This window comes from Bufo bufo, chromosome 2, assembly GCF_905171765.1.
Source record: "Bufo bufo chromosome 2, aBufBuf1.1, whole genome shotgun sequence".
Lineage (NCBI taxonomy): Eukaryota > Metazoa > Chordata > Amphibia > Anura > Bufonidae > Bufo > Bufo bufo.
The window spans coordinates 84,036,071-84,055,904 of NC_053390.1; the positions used below are offsets into that span (position 1 = coordinate 84,036,071).

At 42.6% G+C, this 19,834-nt stretch overlaps 1 protein-coding gene across 1 annotated transcript in view; it reads left to right on the plus strand.

Moving 5' to 3' along the window:
- HCN1 (hyperpolarization activated cyclic nucleotide gated potassium channel 1) overlaps positions 1–19,834 on the plus strand; it is a 465,956-nt gene that overhangs the window by 303,854 nt on the left and 142,268 nt on the right. Inside the window, exon 4 of the mRNA XM_040421267.1 lies at positions 19,050–19,268. Within this exon, the coding sequence (XP_040277201.1) occupies positions 19,050–19,268 (219 nt within the window). The remainder of the gene's footprint in view (positions 1–19,049; positions 19,269–19,834) is intronic.

Genomic DNA, 19,834 nt, shown 5'->3' on the forward strand with positions numbered 1-19,834 from the left:
TAAAGAAAAACGAGTGGCCATCATTACTTTAAGAAATGAAGGTCAGTCAGTCATCCGAAAAATCGGGAAAACTTTGAAAATAAGGGCTTTTTGACCATGAAGGAGAGTGATGGGGTGCTGCGCCAGATGACCTGGCCTCCACAGTCACCGGACCTGAACCCAATCGAGATGGTTTGGGGTGAGCTGGACAGCAGAGTGAAGGCAAAAGGGCCAACAAGTGCTAAGCATCTCTGGGAACTCCTTCAAGACTGTTGGAAGACCATTTCAAGGAGACATTATACTGTATGGGGGCAGCCACAAGGAGACACTATACTGTATGGGGCAGCCAGAAGGAGACGTTACACTGTATGGGGGCAGCCACAAGGAGACGTTACACTGTATGGGGCAGCCACAAGGAGACGTAACACTGTATGGGGCAGCCACAAGGAGACGTTACACTGTATGGGGCCAGCCACAAGGAGATGTTATACTGTATGGGGATAGCCACAAGGAGACGTTACACTGTATGGGAACAGCCACAAGAAGACGTTACACAGTATGGGAACAGCCACAAGGAGACGTTATACTGTATGGGAACAGCCACAAGGAGACGTTATACTGTATGGGGGCAGCCACAAGGAGACACTATACTGTATGGGGCAGCCAGAAGGAGACGTTATACTATATGGGTGCAGCTACAATGAGCCGTTATACTGTATGGGGGCAGCCACAAGGAGACACTATACTGTATGGGGCAGCCAGAAGGAGACGTTATACTGTATGGGAACAGCCACGAGGAGACGTTATACTGTATGGGGGCAGCCACAAGGAGACACTATACTGTATGGGAGCAGCCACAAGGAGACACTATACTGTATGCTGGCCACAAGGAGACGTTATACTGTATGGGGACAGCCAGGCAGCCACAAGGAGACATTATACTGTATGGGGACAGCCTGGCAGCCACAAGGAGACATTATACTGTATGGGGACAGCCAGGCAGCCACAAGGAGACATTATACTGTATGGGGACAGCCAGGCAGCCACAAGGAGACATTATACTGTATGGGGACAGCCAGGCAGCCACAAGGAGACATTATACTGTATGGGGACAGCCAGGCAGCCACAAGGAGACGTTAATTGTTATACTTGTATATGTCATTTTTCACCATTTCGGGTATCTGTAACTAGTCGATTGACTTCTAGTAACAACAAAAACATTACAGGGTTAATTCTGTACCAGAACGAGTGGTTTATACTAATCTTGTGTATCATCTCCTACTAGAAGCTGTATTGCAGGCTGTAAGCAGAAGTGTTGGTGGCGCTCCTGTCCTGCGCTGCGCAGCCTCGTCTGTCATCTGATTCCGACGTCAGACGTCAGTGGGCGGAGCCTGCATGGAGGAGCCGGGGTAGCCGCTGCGGGCAGCAATTGGTATAGAATCATGCAGGGGCGGGCGGCTGCGGACGCAGATTTTGAAGCGATTAGCGCACATGACCGATTCTATGACGTCACAAAATACAGCGGTAATTAGGAAACAGCGATATCACCATATCGCCGTTTTTTTTATACCGCGGTATATCGTGATACCGGTATATCGCCCAACCCTAGTAGACAGCGCCGTCCGCTACATAGTGAACCTAGCTGTGTAGCTACAACTATATGCACCGGAGTATTCCAAAACAGCTGATCTGCGGAGTGTCAAACAGATACAGATTGGCAACCCTTCAGTTACCCAGAAACATGAACCATCAGACACAATGCACTGTCTCTGTCATTTAGGTTAACAGTCTGCATACTGAGCAAAAATTGAGTCTTGGTGCTCAATATAAATTAAAAACAGTTTTTAAAGAACTGATAATAGTTTTAATTTACTAGGATAAAACAAAATCCCCATGTGAGTGATGCTCAGATGATTTTTTTCTTAATCCTCACTATGTACGTTATCTTCTGGTTCAGCTTTACGTCTACAAAAATGATTTGCCTAATCCTTCAGTTACATATTTGTCCAACAGTCATGGAAATCTTTAATTCCATTACAATATTAAAGAGATTTCTCTCCCTCCAGTGACACATTCGTTTCTGAAATTCCCATGAGTTGATCTCTATCGGCAACAGAAAGTTCAATTTTAACATTGATCCATTGTAATGTTAGCTAATTGGGGTTGGCATCTCATACTTTGGCTTAATCATGTTGTTGAAAAATAGACTTTATTTTTGGTGCTCATGAGTCATATAAGAAATGTATATGGGATTATACACTGACAAGGAAAGGGTAACAATGTTTTGAACTTTTGACTTTCAGGCTCCATATCTCATTATCCAATCATCTTGGCTATCTCATACATAAATTGGACTTGCAACTGTTTAGCATATAATTAGTTATGCAGATTCTTGTCATGTAACTGCATTGTTACTGTTTTGCTCCTAAAATGCTAAATTGTAATTTTTATTACTTTCTTAGTATTTTGTAAATCCACCTTTTGGCTTTCAACACTGCCTGAATCCTTCTGGACATGCTCTTGATTCAAGCATGTCTTGACCGAAATCAGTTCCCAGGTCTCTTCTACATGTTCCCAATGTTGGTGCATACTGGTAGATTCACTTTTTCTTACAGCTTTTTCTTCAAATCTACCCACAAGTGTTCAATTGGGTTGAGGTCTGGGGACTGTGGGTCCCAATCCAGCACCTCTACTTCATTGTCATTAACCATATCTTCATCAATCTCGACGTATGCTTCAGGTCATTGTCCTGCTGGAACACTATGTCGTCCTTTTCATACCCATAGTACTCGAGTGTATGAAGCAACTTGTCGTGTAGGATACTCACATATAGCTCAGCATTGAGACCACCATCGATCCTGGTCAAGTATCCAACGCCTTTGGCTGTAAAACAACCCCATATCATCAGGCTTCCTCCACCGAACTTGACAGTTCCTTCAATTTCTCTATCCGTTAGCCCCTTTACCCTTGTTTCTTCCAGACCCATTTGCACCCATCAGAGCCCAGTCTATTGACTATCGTCTCATCGCTCCAAATCACCAGTTTCCAAACTTCTACTGTTCGCTGTTCGTACTTTTTTTTGCAAACTCGAGATAACGCTTCTTATTCCGATATTGAATTCGAGGCTTCTTCCCATTTTTTCCGGGCCACCATTCTAGACATGTCTAATGCGCGTCACACGGTACTTGCATGGACTTCTGTGATCTCACTATTATGAAGCATACGAGCTGCCTCCCCTGTCGTGTTTGCCGCACCAGAACCGATAGACCTTGGGATGAGCTGACTTGTTGACTTCGATATTTTACCTGGACAACCACCTCTTGGCTTTGAAATAGATGGACAAACTTCATTTCTTATTCTTCCAACTGTAGTGGCACTCACATGATGTAGTTTGGCAATTTATTTGGCCAAGATACCGCTATCGATAAGCTGGATGATGCGGTTTCTGTTTTCTTGGGAAATCTTCTTCATGGATGCTCCTGGATTTGAATCAGTGACCTTTCCCTTGAATGAACCTAATAACACACTGCGCTATTAGAGAATGTGAGAACAGGTTGTAATGTGTAGTATATAAGAAGAAAAAGGATTGTTCCACCACCAGGAGCAAAACAGTAACAATTCAGTTACATGACAAGAATCTGCGTTATTAATTATATGCAAAATAGTTGCAAGTCCAATTTATGTATAAGATAGCCAAGATGATTGTCTATAAAATGATTGTAGTCTCACATTCAAAGCTATAGCGGATGGTGAAATATGAATAAGCACACAAACTTGTTCCAGCTCACCTCTATGGTCAATTCATGTAGACCCGGTTCCAAAAGCCTAGGGGTGTGAACCCGCTGCAATTAGCTTCATACGAAAAGACGGCTCTGGATGCGTATAGAGATCCTCTAAAATTCTCCTTTATTTGAAAATATTTGATATGTTTGCTGTGAATACTATTTTCAAATAAAGGAGAATTTTAGAGGATCTCTATACGCATCCAGAGCCGTCTTTTCGTATGAAGGTGAAATATGAAGCCTGAAAGTCAAATGTCCAGAACATTGCTACCCTTTTGCTCATCAGTGTATGGGGAGGATTGTGTTACTGTTATTGACTAGGTAACAAAAGGGAGCATGAGAACCATGCATGGGGAGGCATGGGGAGCAGCCTTTGTTACAGAAAAGCAGTTGGGGAGTATTCTGTGTAACAAAGGGGGGCATAGGGAGCAGTCTTTGTTACAGACAAGAAATAGGGAGCAGTATGGGTAAAAACTAGGGGCAATAAGAGTTGTCAGTGTAACAAAGGGGGCATAAAAAGCAGTCTATGAGAGAAGGACATGAGGGTACCATCTGTGTCAGAGAGGAAAGACTAATAGGGATACTGGCATTAACCCCTTTCCTGCCCTAGACCACTAAGGATGCACACATTATCCCTTTCATTGCTCTAGACCACTAGTGTTGCAAAAGTAAATTCCTTCCCTGACCTAGACCCCAGGGATATTACCATAAACACTTTGGAGCAGATTTTGTAATACTATGTAATATACTGTGTAAACTTATACATTCTTACACTGTGCCAAATATAACACAGTGGCTGCCGCTGAATGATAGATCTTTACACTGTCTAATCTATAATCTTTGGCACATTTTTGATAGATAATTTCACATTTAAGCCACCCCTCTGGCAAAGCCAAGTCCACTTTCCACTAAACCATGCCCTCATGTCTGCCGAGGTGGAAAAAGTGTTTAAAACAGATAATAAACGTGGTACAAGGCATGTACACCAGTTTTTTTAATGCAAATTATGTCAACATTTTGGCGCATTTTCAATCGTAAATCTGCCCAATTAACTACACTAGCAAGTTATGGCAAATTTGTTCGTGCTTTAGAGTGAGATTTATTTGTATCTGTTTTCAATTAGCTAGAGAAACTGTCACATCAGGTAGGGAATAGTGCAGTCCTGATCTTCATCCACACCACTGTCCCTTCCTACATGGACCATCTGCACTAAACAGCGGCCCCTAACTGGGCGACAGTCACTGACCTGACTAGGTGCGCAGGACCTACTTAGGGGATTCAAAAGGGGAAGTCAGACAGGCCAAAGGTTAGAAGTCTAGGAATCCACATGAAACACTAATTAAGTTTCTGAGGCAAGTAGAATAAATCGCAGACAACTACGGCCAGAGGTTGACTGTTTAAATACCCCGCCTTCAGGAAAAACATGACACTGGTGCCAACACTAATTGGTCTAGCGTCTTTGCTCCCAGATAGGCTGACCACCTTCGCTAGCAGCAGCTCTGGTTGCCACAGCAATAGAGCAACACCCGTGGCGCAGTAATAGCGTGGCCGGACTTGTTGCGGGAGTACGGCCCTGTAATTTCTCTGGTCACTAGTTTCAAAGGCCTAAAGGGTTTTCCACCTTGCACTTTTTTAAATTTGAAGCGCGCTGCTGCTCCGTTCTGGCTCCCTAGATCCCTGGCTCTCTTCTTCAGTTTTCTGTCCCCATCCTGTAAACCTCTGGCTCATATGGGAGCATGTCCGCCACTGCAGCCAATGACTGGCCTCATTGTGACATATCCCCAAGCAACATGTCACAGCTAGATGACATGCCACTTTTGAGACCAATAAGACCACATGCACGGTGCATGTGACCCCAGCCATCTGGAAGTTTACAGTATGGGGACTAGAAGACTGCAGAAGAGAACCAGGGATCCAGGGAGCTTGAAAGACAGGCAGGGAGTAGGTGAGTATGTTTATTAATTTTTTTCTACAGGTACGGCTGGCTGGTCTTTAAATTTTAAAAAGTGCTAAAAGCTGGACAACTCTTTTAATGGAAACGTTGTACAGCTCTTTTCTTCAGATCCACACTAGGAAGAAGGCATTCACTCTACAGTTTTAAGGAAATGATGGAAAGTGAAAAACTCATTATATGCAGGTTACACGCATCTAATATACAGTGGGTACCCTTTATGTAATAAATTATACCAAAAATATCAAGGTACCAAGCAGAATGATAGAATGTATGCATTTTCATTCATACAGTCTACTGATTTTTTACCACTGTCCTGGGGTGAACTCCACACATAAATTTTAGGAATACTTATCTAGATGGGCTTTGCATCATGTGGTCATTATGGTTAAAGCATGAAAACGGTTCTGTTTGTTCGGAGTTTCGTGCTTAAGACATAGGCTTTCTACTTTTGTGCTGGTATCTGTTTTACATATGCCTTATAAACAGAAGAGAATAATATTAGACCCGTGTATTCTAGACAAAGCCTCAGCAAGGTGATTGTCAATGCTACAATCAGGGAGCACTTAGTGGGATACAATCTATGGCTATCAGTGTCGAATCCCAGGAGTAGGAAGCAGAGCAATTACATTTTATTAACTTACCAAACAATGATATATTGAATGCAGCAGCTCCCAAGGGACTCATTTGTGAAACACTTTCTTTAGCATTCGCCTCCTGTATAGTAAACTGTTTAAACTATTTTAATACCTTTCACATTTTCTTACTTGAAAACTGTCTGGCCTGAGGTCACACAGTCAAAATAAAATTCTCTAGTGGCAAGAAATTATCTGGCTTCTCTTAAAAAAAAAAAAAAAAAAAAATACTATAAATAAATAAAAACGTTACTTTTTATTTCACCCTCTCCGATCCAGCACTGAGGCGCTAGCAGTCCATGCTTGTTTGCAAGCAGCCTGCAGTTGATAGCTGCAGACAAGCAGTGGCCTCTGTGGTCAAGAGGTATACTACTGCCATGACGGCTCCAATTGCTAAGTGATGGAGCAACTGGTATGGCATGTGACCACTGAAGCCACCGATTGGCTGCAAGTGTCATCTGCTTGCAAAAAAAGACCCAGACCACCAGAGCATCAGTGATGGATCGAAGAGGGATTGAGTAGAGATGAGTAGTGTTTTTTATTTTTTTATTTTTTTGAATTGATAGCATTTGCAGCACTTTTTTCTGTTTAAAAAGCCATAAGACCACTGTATAGGGTTTTTTACACAATAAAAAAAAAAACTCCCTAAAGAACCTTCAAAACTGAAAATTCAATAGTTTGCATTATTCTGGTTTGTCTCAACCCCTTTCAGACTGATGCTGCGCTTCATGATCAGTTGCTACCCCTGGGGAAGCTATGGCCAGCCCTTAATTTTTCCGGTTAGTGCAAGGAAAATGTGCTTTTACATGGCAGCCATAAATAAACATGAATGGGGTGGTCTACCAGAATGGGAGCCAGTCTTTGCTAAAATCTCTGCCTATAGATGGTGTTCCAAAGCCCTAATAGGACATCTTTCAGACACCCCGTCTGGACAGCTGATGAATGGGAAAGTGAGCACTGAGGTCAGCAAACTGCAGTCTCCCCTACAGGGGTTTTAACATTTTCCATTTTATCAGCTCTGGGAAGCTATTGAGAGGTAATATTGATAGGGAGGACAGAGGAACATTGTAAGGTGGGTCGGGGGAGGTAGAATCATCTGCTAGATGTGGTGGGGAATTAAAAGACAACTTGTCAGAAGGTGTGAATATTCCATAATAGTTGTGGTCACACAATGTGTGACACAGACAGGGAGTGGGGGGTGGGGGGTAGTTATTTTTATGAGACAGAGTGCAGGTTAGGGCCAGAGGGGAGAGGCTTGGTGACTACTTACTCTGGATGTGAGCCAGACTGCTTTGGTCCGATGACTAGATGATGTCTCAACTCAGAGGGGAGAAAAAACTATTTCCTCCTGTGTCAAAAACAATAAAACTATAGGACTTCTGGTTTCAGGAAAAGGGTTCCAGAAGAGAGGGAAAGCAGTGAAAATTCAAATAAAGGTGAAATACTAAAATGTATATGTGAATAAGGGTTTGCATTTGAAGCACTAAAATACATTATAAAATCTAAATTCTATCCAAAAATAGTAAGCTGTTACATAATGTTATGTTTTGTTCTTTCAATATTAACTTGTTTTCTCTATATTATTGCCGCTTGTAGTTATCTCCACTTGTTGTTGTTATTTCCGCTTGTGGTTATCTCCATCCAATGGCTTTACAGAGATACAACCACAGAAGAACATAGGACTAGGAGGTGCATTTTAAAGAATCCACCAATGCATATGAGTATGGATACCGCAGTCAATAACAAATATTTATTTCTAGATACAGATATTTATGTTGATATACAGTAAAATACAAAAGTGCACATTCTGGAACCTTTTATTCTTATTTCAGTTTGCTTTCATTTGCTTTATCCAACTACTAACTATAATAGGTCAAACAAATCACGTTGAAGCATTTGCTTTGCAAATCTAGGACACTTCCAAGCCAGCCAATGGAAAACATCTGCCTGCCATCATTAAAGTGACAGCTGACAGATGTGACATGTCTCGCACCAGAAAACAGATGTGTGCAGTAGTGGGTACTCCGCACAAACAGAAAATGGGATTACGAATATTTTAAAGAAGCACTCCCACAAAAATGTATTTTCTCTGATGTGTTAGAAAGGTACATGATGTAAATTGCAATGAAGGTAATCTTCTTACTGGTGCTTATACAGGGAGTGCAGAATTATTAGGCAAGTTGTATTTTTGAGGATTAATTTTATTATTGAACAACAACCATGTTCTCAATGAACCCAAAAAACTCATTAATATCAAAGCTGAATATTTTTGGAAGTAGTTTTTAGTTTGTTTTTAGTTTTAGCTATTTTAGGGGGATATCTGTGTGTGCAGGTGACTATTACTGTGCATAATTATTAGGCAACTTAACAAAAAACAAATATATACCCATTTCAATTATTTATTTTTACCAGTGAAACCAATATAACATCTCAACATTCACAAATATACATTTCTGACATTCAAAAACAAAACAAAAACAAATCAGTGACCAATATAGCCACCTTTCTTTGCAAGGACACTCAAAAGCCTGCCATCCATGGATTCTGTCAGTGTTTTGATCTGTTCACCATCAACATTGCGTGCAGCAGCAACCATAGCCTCCCAGACACTGTTCAGAGAGGTGTACTGTTTTCCCTCCTTGTAAATCTCACATTTGATGATGGACCACAGGTTCTCAATGGGGTTCAGATCAGGTGAACAAGGAGGCCATGTCATTAGATTTTCTTCTTTTATACCCTTTCTTGCCAGCCACGCTGTGGAGTACTTGGACGCGTGTGATGGAGCATTGTCCTGCATGAAAATCATGTTTTTCTTGAAGGATGCAGACTTCTTCCTGTACCACTGCTTGAAGAAGATGTCTTCCAGAAACTGGCAGTAGGACTGGGAGTTGAGCTTGACTCCATCCTTAACCCAAAAAGGCCCCACAAGCTCATCTTTGATGATACCAGCCCAAACCAGTACTCCACCTCCACCTTGCTGGCGTCTGAGTCGGACTGGAGCTCTCTGCCCTTTACCAATCCAGCCACTGGCCCATCCATCTGGCCCATCAAGACTCACTCTCATTTCATCAGTCCATAAAACCTTAGAAAAATCAGTCTTGAGATATTTCTTGGCCCAGTCTTGACGTTTCAGCTTGTGTGTCTTGTTCAGTGGTGGTCGTCTTTCAGCCTTTCTTACCTTGGCCATGTCTCTGAGTATTGCACACCTTGTGCTTTTGGGCACTCCAGTGATGTTGCAGCTCTGAAATATGGCCAAACTGGTGGCAAGTGGCATCTTGGCAGCTGCACGCTTGACTTTTCTCAGTTCATGGGCAGTTATTTTGCGCCTTGGTTTTTCCACACGCTTCTTGCGACCCTGTTGACTATTTTGAATGAAACGCTTGATTGTTCGATGATCACTCTTCAGAAGCTTTGCAATTTTAAGAGTGCTGCATCCCTCTGCAAGATATCTCACTATTTTTGACTTTTCTGAGCCTGTCAAGTCCTTCTTTTGACCCATTTTGCCAACGGAAAGGAAGTTGCCTAATAATTATGCACACCTGATATAGGGTGTTGATGTCATTAGACCACACCCCTTCTCATTACAGAGATGCACATCACCTAATATGCTTAATTGGTAGTAGGCTTTCGAGCCTATACAGCTTGGAGTAAGACAACATGCATAAAGAGGATGATGTGGTCAAAATACTCATTTGCCTAATAATTCTGCACTCCCTGTAGTTGTGACTTATCCTCCTTCTTCTGCTCGTCAGATGTGTCATGTGACCAGCACTCTCCAACCGACACAGCGTTTAAGGCTACTTTCACACTGCCGTTTCTGGGTCCGCCTGTGAGATCCGTTTCAAGGCTCTCACAAGCGGCCCAAAACGGATCAGTTTGGCCCCAATGCATTCTGAATGTATAAGGATCCGTTCAGAATGCATCAGTTTGCCTCCGTTCAGCCTCCACAAGCAGCGTTTTGATGTCTGTCTAACAAAACTGAGCCAAACGGATCCGTCCTGACTTACAATGTAAGTCAATGGGGGCGGATCCGTTTTTACTGACACAATATGGTGCAATTGAAAACGTATCCGCCTCCCATTGACTTTCAATGTAAGTCAAAACGGATCCGTTTGCATTATCACGAACAAAACCCCAAAAAAATAATAATAATAATTTTTTCATTTTTTTTCATGGTAATGCAAACGGATCCGTTCTGAACAGATACAAGCATTTGCATTATAGCTGGGGATCCGTCTGTGCAGATACCAGACGGATCCGCACCTAAACCCAGGTGTGAAAGTAGCCTTATGTGTGGACAGGAAGTCAGTTTCTCTGTTTGTTCTTTTGAGACTCACCTTGAGGATCTCATGAAAGCTCTCAGTGAATGGGAGGAGTGGTGCAGTAACCAGGCATGGCCACTAAACAGTGTAGTGAGCAGCACTACTGTAACCAGGCCCGGGCACTACATGGTGTAGAGAGCTATGTAGTTCCAGCGCTGGAGCGTGTGAAGACAGTTGATTGATGGAGGTGTCACTCATATTAATAATTCAGTAAGTTCCACAAAGCCCTTTTAATTTCCCTTGTGGGATAAAGGAAAATGGACATTTACTGCCAGGTTTCCACACAAATTACAGCTGATCGATGGGGGTTCCAGCTAGGGATCGACCGATATTGATTTTTTAGAGCCGATACCGATAACCTGTGAACTTTCAGGACGATAGCCGATGACTTATACCGATATTCTGCGCATTTTCATTTTAGAAAAAAATTGTTTCTGTTACGGCGTTCACCACATAGGAGATTTTTTTATATATATTTTAATAGTTTGGACTTTTCGGACGTGGCAATATGTGATATGTTTATTTATTTATTGTTTATATACATTATATGTAAAATTGGGAAAGGGGGTGATTTATACTTAATATTTTGGTGTGTTTTTTTTTTACTTTTTTTTTTTTTTTTTACAGTATATTTAATAACTATTTCCCCCTTAGGGGCAGGAACCTGGGATCTTTAAATCCCTTGTCCTATTCACCCTGATAGAGCTCTATTAGGGTGAATAGGACCTCACACTCTCCCTGTTGCCCTGTGCTTAGTACACACAGCAGCAGGGAGATTACCATGGCAGCCAGGGCTTCAGTAGTGTCCTGGCTGCCATGGTAACCGATAGGAGCCCCAGGATTACACTGCTGGGCCTACGATCAGAAGCTGCCACTGCCACTAATGAAGAGGAGAGGAGGGGACCCTATGGCCACTGCCACCAATGACTTTAATACTGGGGGGTAGGGGGGCGCACTGCGCTACCAGTGTTTTTAATACTGGGGGGTGGGGGTTCGGGCGCACTGCTCCACCAATGTTTTTAATACTGGGGAGGGCGCACTGCGCCACCAATGATATTAACGTTTAATACAGGAGGCGGGTGTGTTCTGGCGCAGAATCACATACCCTGCCACTGACAAGGAGCTGCGATCAGCGGCACCTGAGGGGTTAACTGCCGCTGTCATAGCTTCCTGTCATATAGGCTGGGCACCGCCTCCTGTATTTGTATTAGACGTTAATTATAATTGTTGGCACACTGCGCCTGCCCCTTCTCCTCCCATCTCTCCTCATTGGCAGCGCTGTACAGGGGGGAGGGAGAGAGTGACTCCTTCCCCCTTGTGCTGCTGAGGGAACATGAGCACGCTGACAGCAGCGCGCTCATGTTCTGTGATAGCGCGCTGGATGCATTATCGGCATATCGGCAAGGTTAGATGCCGATACCAATAACTTTAAAAATCATGAATATCGGCCGATAATATCGGTAACTCCAATAATCGCTTGATCCCTAGTTCCAGCAGTGGGACACTTTGTGATTAACCTATAGTCCATTGTGAACAACCCTATCTGGTCCACAGTATTTATCACCTCTTCACTTTCACTTATTCCTTACTTAATGCACCCCCTTTAGGGGGGACAAATATTTTATTTATTTATTTAATTAGTTTGTCTTAACTGTTTGAGACCTTGTCCATTTCTGTCTGCTGAAATAAGCAATGAAACTGGTGTGGAAATGTTTGTTCTTTTTATATGACAAACTGGACAAAGAAAATGTGTACAATGTATTCTCCTATGTATTTGATGATTTGTAAATGAACAATTGTTAAAGATGTGTGAATTTTATTCTATATTTTTTGTATATCTAGGACTGTAATGAGTTAAACTTTTTATCTTCCAAGTGCCTCCCTCCTACCCTCTCTTTGTCTCAAGCCGGAGAAGAGAGGAAGGGAGGCAAAGAGCTGTGCTGTGGGCAGTGTCTGATTTCTCACCTTTCTGCAGGTGTCCCATAGAGTGTGGTGGAATGTGTAAACCAATCATATGACTTGATGATATATGTTGTTCACTGCCTATAGAGAAGCACCTCTTTGAAGTGTCACATATGACGTATGCAGTAGTATTGTTAGACTGTCCACCATTATAAGATGGCGGACACTTAGATGTTTACATTAGCTTAACATTCCAAAGTGGTACCCACTGCGCAGATGTTAAGAGCGTTATCTCTGTTTCTCTTATCTCTTTTTCTCTTTGACCAATGAAACAATGGTTTATGTCACAGTGAGGACTGCCCTCTTCTGAAGATATATATATGCTTACCTCATGTAATAAAAGTTAGAGATTGCTTTGACCAACTTCTGTGTCAGTGTTCAGTCTCTCAACCACGCGTGGATATCAACCCCCTGAGGGTACATTGATTCGGAACACCAGAGTGTATCTTAAATGCCCTAATTTAGGTGTGACTTTAACACAATGATCTGTTGGGAAAGGTGTGTGCAGGAGAGTTAGCATTGTCTGCATAGTTTGTCTTGTGATTCTGATTTATTGCGGATCTGAGAATTGGCCACTCCAAGGTCCAAAATAATACTAGTAAACCAAGATATGCACAGTGATAATTATGGATTGTGTCATCTAGCCAGTGGCGTGCCTAGGGTTTTGGCACCCGGGGCGGGTCCTTTCTTTGGCACTCCCCCCCAATACTTTAAAAGAACTGTACCCCCTCACAGTAGTATTTCCGTCATTGTACAACTTTTACAGTAGTTTTGTACAGATGTGTGCCCCCTCACAGTAGTTATGACCACATTGTGCCCTCTGTGCCCCTTTAATAGTTGTAATGCCCTATTTGTGCCCCCTTCACAGTAAAAATCCCCATTGTGCCCACTTTATAGTAATAATGCCCATTGTGCCCCCTTAATAGTAAAAATGGCCACTGTGCTAGTAATGCCCTCCATGCCCCCTTCACAGTAATAATGCCCTCTGTACCCCCTTCATTGTAGTAATGCCCTCTGGCTCTGGCCCCCCTCCATAGTAGAAATGCCCATTGTGCCCTCTTCACATTAGTAATGTCCTCTGTGCCCCCTCCATAGTAATAATGTCCTCTCTGCTCCCTCCATAGTAATAAAGCCCTCTGCACCCCCTCTGTGTTAAAAAAAAAAAACACACAGTAACTACTCACCTTGTCCCATTCCTGAAGCTCACAGTCCTCTCTCCCCTGCAGGCACAGATTGCTCTGCAGCACTGTGTGGGTGGATATTATGCAGATTTCTGGGCTGCTGGCTCCGCCCACATCTGTGTCTGCAGGCTGAGTGTTGGAGCGGGGAGAAGTCTTCTGCTTGCCGCCGGCCTGAGGGAGGGGAGGAGTGCATGGAGCTGAGCGGTGAGTGACAGGACCCACCTCCCTGCGCTCCAGCAATGAGCGCTTCCATCTGTATTGATGGAAGCGCTCATTGCTTCTGGCACCCCCCTCAGAGCCGGCACCAGGGGCGGACCGACCCCCCACCCCGTCCTTTGGTATGCCTCTGAATCTAGCTATATTTCATTTGGGGGTGAAGCTCTTTGGTTAAAACAGTATAAAAGCTGGACTGTTTCAGCAAGCCATTGGAGTTCATCTACGAGATAACTACTACTACTACTTTCACACTGGCGCTTGTCAGATCCGTTTCAGGGCTCTCACAAGTGGCCCAAAACGGATCATTTAAGCCCCAATGCATTCTGAATAGATAAGGATCCGTTCAGAATGCATCAATTTGGCTGCGTTTGGCCTCCGTTGCTTGCAGCGTTTTTGTGACCGTCTGACTATGCGGAGCCTAATGGATCCGTCTAGACTTACAATGTAAGTCAATGGGGACGGATCCGTTTTTCACTCACACAATATGGTGCAATTGAAAACGGATCCGTCCCCCAATGTAAGTCAAGACGGATCCGTTTTGACTTAGACTTTATTTTGAATGAATAATGCAAACGGATCCGTTATTAACGGATACAAGCGTTTGCATTATTCGTGTGGATCCGTCTGTGCAGATACAAGACGGATCCACAGAAAACGCGTGTGTGAAAGTAGCCATAGAAGTTTCTGACGGCTTTTCGCTAAACCGGCTCCCCAGCTGATGTGTTGCTGTCAGGTCGTGCTAACTCAAATGGTTATGTGAGTGTCTTCATTCTGGATGTAGTCAGGACTCTAGATGAAGTCTGGTTGTAAATATGTAATTAGTAGTCGTGTGTTGTCTTTTGTCTCACCTTTATTGTTTGTAGGTTTTCTATTTGGTGTTGGTGTATTTAACTAATTTTGCGAAAAAGGACATATATTTGCCTTATTATCCTTATTCCCTTAATAAATGTACTTAATTATTTTACCATTATTAAAGGGGTGTGGGTTGTATCTCTATAAAGAGTATCTGAAATTGTGTATTTGTTAGGCCTTGTTCACACATCAGTTATTTGATCAGTTATTTCCATCAGTGATTGTGAGCCAAAACCAGGAGTGGAGGCTGCACAGACATGAGGTATAATGGAAAGATCTGCTCCTGTTCTGTGCTCACAATAACTGATGGAAATAACTGAGGTGTGAACAAGGCCTTAGCAAGTTACCTGATTTGTTAGGAATACAGCATCCACTATAGTATACCGTACATGGTGCTTATCAAAATCCAACAGTTAATAGATCAAGACACCGGTTGTCAATGCAGCCTGGTGGCTCAGTGGTTAGCACTCTTGCCTTGCAGGACTGAGGTCCTGGGTCCCAGTCCAATCAATAGCCACATCTGAAAGGAGTTGGTATGTTCTCCCCATGTTTGTGTGGGTTTCCTCTGGGTACTCCGGTTTCCCTCCGCACTCCAAAAGATCCCCAACACGTACTAAACTTGGAATTTCGATTTAGTATCTGAGTGGGAACAGAGAGTGATGAAAGTATGTGTACAACGCTGCAGAATATGTGGGCGCTATGTAAAGGACCAAAGTGATGATCCGCAATATAGGGGCTAACAGGCAGAACCACAAATAGAGGGTCTGAAAATGTTCCTCCTCCTCATAATGTATCCTTAGACTGAATAAATTAAACTTGAATGACAAGGTGTTAGTTTTCAATTGAACCTATTTACCAACATGAACATATGCAAATATACGCTTCATAATTAAGCTAATTAGAATGAACATCATGCTAATGTATGGTAATGAGGCACGAATGGAGGCACATAATGCTGTGGGAAGATACAGTTCAGGTGTTAGCACTTGAAAAGTATGTAAAGTTGTAATTATCTTGTCTGGTACATAGCTTTATCAAGTAAGTCTAGTATCTATAGCAGTGATATCGAAAAGAAATAAAGTAACGCACATACGTAAAGTTGCTATCCAGTGTCTGATTATGTGTGAGTATGGATGTGAGGGGCACTGTTGAATGAAGGGATCAGGTTCGGAGCAATAATGTAGAAGAAGGGGGAGGTAAGACAAAAGGATTCAGAATTGGGAACGTTATGGTCCTGCCTAGAACTAGGTGTCTTCAGGGAACTCTTAAAACTGTGAATATTGGGAAATAACCTTATTGTCCATGGTAGCACCTTCCAGAGAACTGGTGAAGCCCAAGAGAAGCCTTGAAAATTAGACTGGAGGGTTAGGGTCAGTTCACACAGCTGATTTTCAAAATACACGTGTAACAAATCAACGCTGAACCCAATCAGATGTTTATGTCTCAAAATCATGGACGATTTTTGACGCGTTTTTGGTAAAGCGTTTTTCAGGCAGATTTTTTACTTTATTACATTTTATAGTACTTTTCCCACAATCTTTTAAATGGTGCGATTACATGTGATAAAACGTGCGTGTGTGCACATCTCAACAGGTGAGTTTTTTCTGCTTCCCATTCATTTAAATGGCTTCAAGATAGGATATGCTGCTTCTTTTTTACACGTCTTAAAGAGAAGCAAGTGCTGCTTCCCATTGAAATGAACAGGAGGCTGTTTTGAGGTGTTTTTGGAGCAGATTTGGAGCGGATTTTGAGGCAGAAACACTCCAAAATCAGCACAAAAAGCTGTGTGTGAACTGACCCTTAACATAACGCACAGAGAGTGTGGTAGGCAGAGATGGAGGAGGAGATATAGGGCGTGTAGCTTTGCGGATAGATTGTAACCCTCGCGGGCAGTGTCTTCTCTCCTTCTGTATCAGTCTCTCATTTATTAAGGTCATGTTTATTGTACATGTTCTTTTTATTCTGTCATATCATGTTCTTGAACACTTTTTCCATACATACAGTGACTTGGAATTAAAAGAGATTTTTTTTTACTGATGACCTATCATCAGGATAGGTCAGTGATGGTGAGCCTTTTACAGACTGAGTGCCCAAACTATAACCCAAAACCCACTTATTTATCGCAACGTGGCAATTTACCCTGAATACTACAGTCCAGTATAGTATATCATTCATGTACTTTATCATTTAGGTATAATAGCCTGCCTACACTCAGCATCTCCAACCATGAAAAGAGGAGATGGTCCAAGGGGTACTCCACCTTACTAAAACAAAAAATGTAAGGGCAGTTAAAGGGGTATTTCTGGACTTAGATATTGATGATCTATCCTAAAGATAGGTCATCAATATCAGATCAGTTGGGGTCTGACACCCATTACCCCACCGATCAGCTGTTTTATGAAGCCACAGTCAACAGAGCTGGAAGCTCAAGGTTCCGGTGTACCAGTGTCCTGTGCCATCCATCTGAATAGCTGCGGAGCTGCAGTATGCCAGCACCAGAAACTACTGGACAGTTCACGATTGCTGCGATGGGGGTGCTGGGTGTTGGATCCCCACCATTCTGGTATTGATCACCATTTTTAAAGATAGGAGATCAATATCTAGACCCTGAAAACTCCTTTAAGCACTTATTCATCTTTTTTTTGTTCATTCAATACAGAGGTGTGGTTGGTACCTGCACAAACAGGAAATCTTTTCTGTTGCTGGCAGATCCAGGGAAATGTGCATTACAGCCTTATGAAAGTCCATGGGCACACTGTCAGCATTTATGTAATTTGTAGATATTCTGAAATTCTGAGATCTCAGAACTACAAATTGTAGAGACGTCATGATGAGCACGATCCTTTGTTGTATTGATTGGCAGTGTTAGTTCACGGATCCCAACAGTGAAAACTCACCCAACGTGTTAAACTGGTAGCAGTACATAGGGTCCTATTAAATAGGCAGATGCCTGACCATTAACGAGAGCCAATTGACAATATACAAGTCAGTCGGCGCTCGTTTAAAGGGCCATATGCAAAGTGAAAGGGGGATGAATGATCACTATTACTATCGTTCATTCCCCATTTGCTTTGCATATTTGTCGGCAACAGAAATGAGGATGTAAAAACAAAAAACAAAATCTGACCGTCCATTATGCACATTTTATATTCGTTTAAGCCATTTCAGTCTATCAGCTTTTGATGTGAACCCGGCCTAACTGAGAATAACGGATGCTTAAAATACAGGATCAGATTTTTTTCCGTTAATCAGTTTTTCTGACGGATCAGAAGAACGGAAAAATGAACTGTGATGTGAACCCAGCCTTATAACAAGTCATATAAAAATGTATAAGGGTGGTAATTGGTGTTGTGGACAAAGGGGCAACCAACACTTAAAGAGCTTTTTCTTACTGATGATCTATCCATCAGGCCGGGCCCCGTTCACTTCAATGGGGCTTAGCTGCGCTCAGGTTATTGATACTAGTCGTGACGTCAGTGGGCCTACGGAAAACAGTGAGGGGGCCACGGCGCTACTGCCAGCGCCTCTGCCTTCTCAAACCGCTGATCGACGGGGGTTCCGGGTGTCCGATGAGATGCTGATGATCCATTCAGAGGATAGATCATCAGTAAGAAAAAGCTGTAAAACCCCTTTAAGCCCAGGCTCAACCCAGTTACAATGGCCTGTTATATTGGGGCAATGCCAACAGGCAAGCCATTCTACAGTGCCACAGAAGCTGTAGTGGAATGTATACAGTGCAAGATATATATTCACTATCCAGAGACCATCAAGTGTTGTAGGTCTTTACTCAGAATTCCATACCCATTATACTTATAGTGAATCAAGCCAGCAGAATAATCGTCTATCGTTAGTTTCACAGACACCCAGGAATGCTCTTCCCCTTAAGCCAAATTCCATTGATGTGGAAGCGTGACTAGATACATGGGAGAGTTAGGAAAACTATCTAATCACTTTCACTCAGTGTGATTCGCGGCACTAGACAGGGTCTCCCAGGCATTGCTTGTCAGCGCAGGTGGAATACTGGACATACATTTGACGTGCATGAAGGGGTTTGCACGAGAATTTTATTTTAACTGTATGATTGAGCACATTCACTCAGATGTTTTTCATTTTATGTATTTGAATATATAAATTGTAAATTATTAACTACCTCATTTTATTTTTTCCAGAATGATTCCTGGGGAAAACAGTACTCGTATGCACTCTTCAAAGCCATGAGCCATATGCTGTGCATTGGTTATGGAGCCAGGGCTCCTGTTAGCATGTCTGACCTATGGATAACTATGTTGAGCATGATTGTTGGTGCCACATGCTACGCCATGTTTGTTGGCCACGCCACAGCCTTAATCCAGTCCTTAGACTCTTCACGACGACAGTATCAAGAAAAGGTAACTTTTGACTTGTCTATTAATTATAAATCAGAATAGTATACAGTACAGCGTGACACATAGTAGCACCCTGAAGTGGCCTATAGCAAATGTCCATATGTCAAAGAATTGAACAGTTAATTTCAGCACTGTAGGCAAGACGGGCTACATGATGCACTCTCACAAATTTTAGTAAGAAAGGTACATGATGTGAACTGTAGTGAGGGTAATTTTCTTACCGGTTATTGTATTTGTGAGTTATAACCTCCCTTCTGATCCTTAGCTGTGTCATGTGACTCTCCAAATAATACAAAATTTTATGTGTGGACAGGATGGCAGCTTCTCTATGTATTCCTATGGGAGCCTCAATGTCAGTCTCATAGGAATAAATAGAGAAGTAACTGACTTCCTGTCCTGTGTCAGTTGGAGAGGCAGAGTGCTGAGGATCAAAAGGGAGGTTAGAACTCACAAATACAGTCTCTGGTAAGACTACTTTCACAACAGTTTACATCATGTACCTTTCTAACAGGTCAGAGAATAAAATTTTTTGTGGGAATGCTTCTTTAACTTGACTTTTTCAATGGCTC